This window comes from Gymnodraco acuticeps, unplaced genomic scaffold (assembly GCF_902827175.1).
Source record: "Gymnodraco acuticeps unplaced genomic scaffold, fGymAcu1.1, whole genome shotgun sequence".
Classification (NCBI taxonomy): Eukaryota; Metazoa; Chordata; class Actinopteri; order Perciformes; family Bathydraconidae; genus Gymnodraco; species Gymnodraco acuticeps.
The window spans coordinates 1,792,135-1,801,771 of record NW_022990673.1 but is presented as its reverse complement, the minus strand read 5'-3'; the positions used below and the strand labels follow the sequence as shown (position 1 = coordinate 1,801,771).

Sequence of the window (9,637 nt, the reverse complement as noted above, 5' to 3'; positions counted from 1 at the left end):
CCAATATTCTGTTTTAGCTTAATGCCTGCAAACCTACAGACCTTCGCACCAGCCTCAGCTGTGCTTTGTGTGTAGTGCCAATTTGCAAATGCAATTAAAACCAAACCCACTAAACATCATCATTTATGAGTCAATTAGCCCATTTGGTCAACAAAAAGGAACACATTGTTTCTGTCATCAGCCTGCAAATAAACTCAACTTCCAACAAGTCCACTCTATTTGGATTTTGTAACCTAACACAAGACTACAAAAACATTGTTATTTTGTTAAATTATGTAAGCCAAAATTCCACTCTCTTTCATATCCAGTGTCCATTTATGTTTAGAAACATTGCTGTCACACACACACACACACACACACACCACACACACACACACACACACACACACACACACACACACACACACACACACACACACACACAACACACACACACACACACACACACACCAACACACACACACACACACACACACACACACACACGCACGCGCACACACACACACACACACACACACAACACACACACACACACACACACACACACACACACGCGGAGGGCTAAAGTATACTCTTCAGACACATTAGACAGAGGGAGGGTGGGGCGCCAGTAAAGATTTCTTAATGGGCTCTGACGTCCTCTCGTCCATCTGCCTTGATGATAAACACAGCTGGTCCATTTTATCCTGATGCGCATCACCGCCTTCTCCGTCTTCTTTTTCTTTATTTACCATCAAACCATTAATTTAACACTTTTCATCGCAGGAGCATAACATCTACATGAGTGAGGACTAACACGTTCATGGTTTTTTTTCTCCAAAAGAATGGGATATGGAAATGATGGGAACAAATAAGTAACATTTAATTTCACCTTTCCATTACCGGACTTCAGTGGAGTAAATCAGTCGGATGTGTGGTCAGAGCGCATGGGGAGCGCACTCCGTGGGACTGTGTGTGTGTCAGTGACACTCTCCATCCGGTCACAGCCCTAACCCTAACCCCAAACAGCCACTGTCCTGGAGGAGGATGCCTTCCTTGCACCACGGAGCAATTTTCGTAGGAGCCTTCCTCATTGTGACCGGGGGCTCCACAGCCTTCCTGGCCTCGTCCCAGAGCCGCCTGCAGGCTTTCTCCCTGTGCTGCGTGGTGCTGGGGGTGGTCATGCTCATCCTGGGACTATTCTGGGCTATGAACAGCAAAAGTGCCGCAAACTACAACCACCGAGAGTTCGACCCAGAGTGCCCACATTATCCATTCAACGACTACCCCAACTTCGGCAGCCATGCCCTCTTCTCACCCCCAGGGAGCCGCTTCCCAGAATCCCAGTCGGTGTTTCTGCCCAGGTCGGTGAAATCAAATATCAGTTTAAATAGTTCACAGTTCAGTATTTGTCAGTAAGACTAATTGTATCATGAAACCAGAAAATAAGACTCCAAGTATATATTTTAGTGTATTACATGGCTTTTTTTTTTTTTAAAGCTGTAACCAAACTAATATATTTTATGATTGCCATAAACACTTACAGCACTTTGCCATGTTGTCTCATTAATTATCCCTGTTGCAGCTCTGTATCAGGTTCAGTTAAAGGGTTGTTTTGAGATGGAGTTATTCATAATTACAAAATACAGAGGGTTGCACACAGAAACAACTGCACATTTTCAAGAGATATGCTCACTTTAAATTACTTTATTTTTCCTGTTTTTACGTTAAAAAACAATATATAAACATTCAAACAAGAAAAAAAGCCATCTTGATTTCCGCATGCAGGCCATGCTCAGCCGTGGATGACACAGTCCTTTATTGGCAGGATCCCATTGAAACAACAGGCAAGATACACAATAATCTAAATATAGTCACAACTAAAAGAAAGTTAAATAAGTCTATTGAAATGTTTGAAAATGCATTTATTGTCTTTCTTGACATTTCTTTGATGAGAAACTTCCCACTACTCTCTTGTCTCTACAAGACTTGTGAAAACAGAGCCAGCACCCTGTTAGCCTAGCTTAGCATAAAGACTGGAGACCACATGGAAATCAGCTGGCTCAATAAAAAAATCAAAATAACAATTACAGTTTGTGGAGGTTATGCATCAGTCTAGGTTGTGTTTGAAGTTGAATATGCCTACTTACTAAGGCTTTATTGGAAACCATAATAATAATGGCATTGCAAAACATATCATGATAAAGGTGTTACCATTCAATATATTGCAGACTAAAAAGCACATTACTTTTGTTTATGGCTGTAATTCAAAAGCTCTTCATACTGCACAATATCAATATAGTAATAATAGTTTCCATAATATCCATGGGAAACCTACACCCTGTATTTGGCATCAAACACTACACACAGAACAAGACTCCCTCTGCTAACTATGATCTCTACTGCTGTTTGTGTTTGTTCACATGTTTTTTCTCACTGCCACTGTTTTCTTGAGTGCAGGACAATGGAGCACCACAGACATGGGGCTCGTGGGGAGGAATTTGATTACCCTCCCATGGACCCTGTTGGTTTCAGCCCATCGCCTCACCCTCCTCTGTGGCAGGAGCCCCCCCCTCCCTATGAGGTGGCCATCAAGACCACATGCAGCTCCACACAACTGCGACGTGCATACTCAGACACACACCTGGCATCAGAGCCCCTGTTTGGACGCTCGAGAGAGATCAGCTTTGAAGTGTGAAGCTGGATAATACGGACAGTGAAAAATAAAGAGTCATCAGACTGAGGCTTTCACAGCAAAAGCTGCCTTCTGACAGAAACAGACTTTATCAAATACTTGAAGCATGCTTCTTCCTGATGTTGACCAGTGGGTCCTAGCATGCTTTACCTAACTTATCTCTAATTCAAATGCAGGTGTAAATGTATATTTTAATATATGCTGAAATGAAAGGTACATCAAACCAAATACAGCCTTAGAAGCCCAAAACAAAGCACCAAATATAAATGTAAAAGCACATACGTTCTGGACAGTTTTATCAAGTCACAGTTGTTTTCAGCCTTTACGCTAAACTATCCAGACCAGACACCTCAGGTAGGGTCATATCTATTCACACCAAAGAACATTTATTCAACAAACAGTGGCAATGTTTCCTGACTCAGTGCAGCAGATTTTTATAAGAACAAAAATACATTTTGATCAGCAGTGTATAGAAAAAATAAATGGCCAATGATTGTGTTATTTTTCTATAATCTTACCAAACCTTTAATCACTTATATGATTAGGTATTATGTGATTGGATCAGGATTTCTTGAAAGACACATTGCTGTTGAGATTTTCATGTATTTTTGTGGCGCTTTAGACACAAGCCTAGTGCCATTTAGATCTAATATATTGGAGAGAAGGCAGACATCTTAACTCCTGATTACTCCCACCAAAACAATCTAGATTATTAAATAGCAGTAAAGTTACAGATGTCTTATTTGAACTGTTCTTTAAATTGAAACTGATAAAGACCTGCGCTTTATTTTAGGTTGTCTGCCACGGTAACAGAAGCACACAGGAAATCCAGGATTTCCATTCATTTTAGAATAATCCTTCTTTCTGGGATCCCGAGTTGACCACAGAGGACCGTTTTCTTTTAGTTTTCCTCGTCCATCAAACTAAGAAGTGTTCCATCTTTTCCCCATCAGGACTAACACACATTATCACAGGATGGATATGAATATAATTCACTTTCGGAAAAAAGCACCCCGGTAGACGTTTGCTTGCCACGCATGTCAGCTATTCATCAGCTTGTTGAAAACAGAGGGAACAATGACTCATCTGATCATGAGTTTGTTTCACCGCTCACTAGATCACTGACAACACGGCCTGACCTTTAAGCAACCACAGAATCACTCTGAATGTGCAAATCATTTGAACCCTTAAACTTGATTGGAGAAGATACTTAATTGTAAGAAAAAGCATTAATTAGATTTAAAAAATGGCATGAGACCTACAGATGTTGGTGAAATAAGTTGTCTCCTATCTCCTAAATCCTGCATATCAGCGAGCTGCCACCATGATGGAAAACTACAATAGCTTTGACAAAATCATGCACCAAATTAATATACTGTAGGGATTAACAAATCTTAATAAAAAATAGTAAAATAAATAACAGGGTATCAACTATCATGGTTGCATAACTAATGCTTGTGAAGCATCTTCTAAGTGAATTCCATGTCGTAATGAAATTAACAAAATGTTATTATAAAATTGCACAAAACCCATTATTGTAAATCATGTAAAAGATGGAAACACAAGATTGTTCTGTGCATATTTCCCTTTTTTTACCCGACTGGTTAGGTTGTTTTATGTATATTTCCAAAATATGAAGTTTGTCTAAAATCTATAGAATTAAATATAGTATGTGTTAAATGTCAGCTCACACATATTTGTTATACTGAATTAATTGTGCGATGAAAAGTCTTTCTGCTTTCATCACCTCTGAAATAAGATCCTGCACTGAATTGATGACCACAATTACACTGTTGTGAGCACAAGGACGACTGACTTCAGCTGCTCTGAAGGACACACACGGTTACTTCTGAATATGCATGCTTCTATGAATGATGGTTTTAATCTCTGAAAAGGTATCTAAAGGGATAATTTTGCACCATGTTTTTAATGTGTGTGTATTTGCATTTTATGTTAATAAAATGCACTTGAAAAATACATGAAATAAATAAAAAATGATCCTATTGTACCTACTGTACGTTTTTGTCTCAACTAATTGTTCTATTAGAAATAATTTTGTCCTTGTGTTTTTAAGGTCTATTTCAGAATATCAAGAATCTACCGTGAGAAATCAAGACAAGCTGCTACATTTGACTCATGATAACTGATGGTCATTAAGCCTTTTTCCGCTCTTTTCTCATACAGTCCCTAGCTGATGCTAAATCGGGCCAGGGGCGTAAAGTGGAGGGGGGGATAGCCTTCCCCACTTCCTGGGCACCTTGCTTGGACCACATCCGTCTAAGCAAATATTGGATTTTGCAGTAAGACAAAATAAAGTGTCTACAATATACACATGTTGTCATTTCAGACTATCTAAAGATAGCTCATAGTGAGAAAATACTCCAACGGCAAGCATACATATGAGGAGAAAACGGCTTTTGCCACAAAGACAGCAACAAGTACTCTTTCGAAGTAATGAAAATGTTGAGGGGGGCATTGTATGCCTCTGGCCAGATTTGGGGTCGCAGCTGTGTTTTCCCATTTCAAGATGGTCTCACGTTTAGTTTAGTTGCCTCTTAATGTATTTTTATTGAATGATCAGAGAATATCCATGGAAGACAAGCAAAACACACAAAAGTATCTATCTGTCTGTCTGTCTATCTATCTATCTATCCATCCATCTATCCATCCATCCATCTACCTATCTGAAAGCGACCCCTGCCGTTCGGTAATGGTATATTCCAGTGAATAGCGGGATACCCCTCCAGGGATTGGCATATGAACCATTTGGCACCAGTCTCTTTTCCATCTTAGTGCTTCTGCAGTGAAGCTCTTCCTGCTCCACCCTCAGCAGAGCTCACACACACACACACACACACACACACACACACACACACACACACACACACACACACACACACACACACACACACACACACACACTATAATAATATGAGTTTATCAGCTCATATTATTACTGGGACTATATTTCTCTCCTTGTGCAAACAGCTGCCCAAACAGAAGCAAAGTGATAATGTTCAGACCGCGCGCTCGCCCTGCCCTCCATTCCTCGTCACTGGAAGCACTTCCTCATATCCTCACGGCTCTGCTCCTGCTGCCAGATGAAAACCCAACAGCGCCAGGCCCACATGCGACGTCAACTCCTTTTTGGTGCTGTAACCCCACCCCAAAAACCGGATATGATTCTTCCGCGGGGAGAGAAATAAAAACAACAGAGGAGCAGATAAAGAGACCCGCGCGGCGGAGGGACACATACGGACTGAAGCGGAGTTAAGCATGTTTGCGCCAGAGTTTTTCCAGGACACCATATGGACATTATGAGCGGGATTAAAGTTGATGAAGAGGAGAAAAGAGATGATTCATCTTTCAGTCCTCACAACCGCTGAGCAGCTCCTCACAGACTCTTCCTATCAGGTAGAGAGAGGATCGGGGATTTACGTGTTGCGTGTTTATCCCCCTGGTGGCAGTTTCCTCTCACACACACACACACACACACACACACACACACACACACACACACACACACACACACACACACACACACACACACACACACACACACACACACACACACGCACACACACACGCACACACACACACGCACACACACACACACACACACACACACACACTCAGTAGTAGTTTTGGATGCTGTGTATTTGACCCTGCCTGTTTTCCTTAATAACCTATAGCATTCATTTAAATGAAATGTATTTAACAAACAGTATGTTATTTTTTATCTTATTCTATTTGACATGTATTGAGACTCATGCATTTACTTGGTCATTTACACCATTCTCTGCAACATTTAGCTTATTGTATTTCTACTATGCTTCTTCTTGCACTTTTTTAACTAGCTGTTTAAAAAAAAAAAAGTGTTATGTCTTAAATATATGTATGTTGAATTGTTGGAGGAGCCCAAGACTCTTTCATGGCCATAAGTACACTGTAGTTACTTACATATATTAAAGCCTTTGAATCTCTCCTGTCTCTCCTGCAGACTGGCTGCTGAGGTGGAGGCGAAGCAGGAAAAGTGAATTCCTTAAAGGCAGGGGCTCTGGAGATGCCTCTCCCCCAGGGAATGCTGCTCTGCCTGGGCATCGTAATGATGGCTGTTGGGGGGGTCATGGCCCTGTGCTTGGGTCTGCCCAACGAGTCGGCCCCACTGTTTGGGGTGGGTCTGTTCCTGGGCCTGGGGGGCGTGGCCATGCTGATCAGTGGACTCTGCATGGCCATGAAGAATCTGCAGGTGGCTGTGCCCGGACACTTCCTCCTGCACCCCCGCACAGGCAGGCGCTTCAGCCCCCAGCAGGCCCTGGCTATTCAAAGGTACACATGCACAGAGGAACATGCACAAAGCCTGTATGACAGAAGTAGGGAGGTCCAAAGTTATTAAATACTTTCATTTTTGGGTTTTAAGACAGTTTGTGTGCATTGGGATGCACTGGTTTCCAAGCAGGGAGATAGGGAATACGTTAAGAAAGAAAAAAGACATAAATCTTCCTCACTATTCTATTTCATTTGTAGTTATCTTTGTTTTTCTCCCATTAATAGGCCCACTGGTTAGTTTGACATATTTAAGCCTTTCACAAAGTATAAGCAAAAAGTAATATCCAACGTTAAAAAAAAATGTAGGGTCCAATTTTGACCTGATGATGGATCGAGGCATAACAAAAGAAAGGTTTATTTCTTGAGGGGTGCGTGAATGTATACCAAATGTCATGGTTATCCATCCAATAGATGATGAGTTCACTTAAAACCAAACATGTCAACCTGATGTTGGAGCTGGAAAGAAATCACCAAAGCGAGTATACGGATAAATCCTCTGGGAACGCTAAATGTTTGTACTATATTTTGTCGTAATCCATTCTATCATTGCTGACATATTTCTGTCTGGTCAAGAGGGACAGAGGACAATACACTGAAATCCCCTTCTAGATAAAAAAACTGTTCTTTTGTAAACATGTAAGCAAAGAACTTTCCAGGCTTCCCTCATGTTTTTTAAGATAAATAAACGAGCATTCAGACAAATACCAGAACACACCATCCAGGGAGCTGAGCTGACAAACAGTCTTGTTGTTGAACAGATCTCTTGGACACATCCCCACTTTATTAGTTATAGTGTGACGTTTGGCAAAGAGCAGTGAACCACTTTAGGAAATGAACAACTCTGAACTTGTGAAACTGAGAACTGGAACGAAACACATGTTCTGATTTTGGACTGATTAGAATAATAGGTCATGGAGAAAACAGCCGACACACATTCATGTGGCAGACAGATTCTCCATAGCATTATCTGAGGTAATCTACAATAGCCAGTAAATGTATACAAGACATTCTCTGTTCATTGTCGAGCACAGAGGAAGAGCGACGGCAGGAGCAACATCCATCATGAAGGCTTTCTCTACCTCCAGACACTCACAGAACTATATCTAAACCTGAGCTATACATGATAAATGTGCAGTCCAATCTTTCTCATTAGAGAATGATGAAACCAAATCATCATAGGGGAATAATATGCAAAAAGCAGAATGCATTTTTGAAGGGAATGTGAGATAAATGCTGTTACGTGAAATGTATACTGGAAAAGTTTTGAGTCAAGAGGCAGCAGGAGTCATTCAGGACAAGTGTGGAGCTCTTATGTAATGTAAGTTTGAACAAAATTAGAAAAATGACTTGAAGTGTTGAGAGGAGTTGAAGTTGTGGGTGTAAAAGTTATCACTGAAACTAATGGATCATTTAAAGGCTGAAATGAGTTGATGTGTAAGATAAAGTATGGTTTCTAAAAAAAGTTCTCTATCAATTTAAGTTTAAACGCTAAAAAGGAGTTGAAGTGAGATGAAAAAAAAGCCACTGCAAGAAGTCGACTGTAATTTCAAGTGTAAATGCCGTTTATCACTTAAAGTTTATGCACTTAAAGTTTAAGATAAAAGAGAATGAAATTGACTGTAAACTGAATCGCTACATGGTTTGAAGTATAATTAGACACAGTGTATAGTCACACACAGGAGTTGACTGCTGGTTAAAGTATATGGAGTGATAACAGTTCAATGTAAACACTGAAAAGAGGTGAAGTTGTAGTTCAAGTGTTAACCACTGAAACACAGTTTAATATACCTGCCATTGCCTGTATTACACTCTCTCTCTGTGTGTACCTTCAGGAGGTTGGACCGGATTCGTCGAGAGATGTCAGAGGACTCAGTATGCAGCAGGGCACCAGAGCCCGAACCCCCCCTCCCATCCACCCCCCCACCCTGGACTATGGAGCCGCCTCCATCCTACGACACCGTGATGAAGAGCCAGGAGCACAGCGAGCAGCTTTAACCACTCGGTGGACATATTTACTCTATTGTTGCCTTTTGTCTTAGGATCTCAGTGGGAACCTTACGTTAACGGTGCTATGGATGAACATGAGGCCTCTTCTGTGCCTTAAGACAGTTGTCCTGAACCCAAACATAAGCCATAGAGCAGAACAAGACAGCAGCTGGGCAAAGACTCAATATTTGTACAGACTGAGCCCCAGTGTGGCCTCTGTGTTGACTGAACCTGATGTGATTGATTGTGAAAGCTAATGAAATTATCACTAGAACTGCTCTGGTCTATACACTCATGGCTTTTCTCTAGACCAACATTAGGTCACTTTTACAACAAAGTTTAGGGATTTATCAACAGTTTGGCTGCAAATCTCGTTTAAGCACCTAATAAGGATGTTGTATTGGGCTGATTGAGTTTAGGTGACCTACTACTGTGGCTGCAGAGCTATCTTCTTTAAGCACGATAAGAACGTTCCTCACAGCTCTCTGCACCCTCTCCTCTCATAACGAGATTATGCCAAGTGCCTTCACCATCGTCGGCAGAATGTAACATTACCGCTTTGTATCCTGTGTTCGCAAATTACCCACTGTTTGTCTTATGTTGTGATCTTTTTATAAACTCTAGTTAATGATTAGCTGCTATGCTCTC

General features: G+C 41.1%; 2 protein-coding genes across 2 annotated transcripts; both read left to right on the top strand.

Annotated features, from left to right (window-relative positions):
• The first annotated feature begins 665 nt into the window (after positions 1-665).
• Positions 666-4,634, top strand: si:dkeyp-51f12.2. Its single transcript, XM_034230025.1, has 2 exons — positions 666-1,343; positions 2,440-4,634. The coding sequence occupies exons 1-2, from the start codon at positions 1,027-1,029 to the stop codon at positions 2,675-2,677; spliced, it is 555 nt and encodes a 184-aa protein (XP_034085916.1). The 5' UTR covers positions 666-1,026; the 3' UTR covers positions 2,678-4,634.
• Positions 4,635-5,576: 942 nt separating this feature from the next.
• si:dkeyp-51f12.3 (uncharacterized protein LOC107988041 homolog) lies at positions 5,577-9,637 on the top strand. Its single transcript, XM_034229742.1, has 3 exons — positions 5,577-6,088; positions 6,675-7,003; positions 8,836-9,637. The coding sequence occupies exons 2-3, from the start codon at positions 6,738-6,740 to the stop codon at positions 8,996-8,998; spliced, it is 429 nt and encodes a 142-aa protein (XP_034085633.1). The 5' UTR covers positions 5,577-6,088; positions 6,675-6,737; the 3' UTR covers positions 8,999-9,637.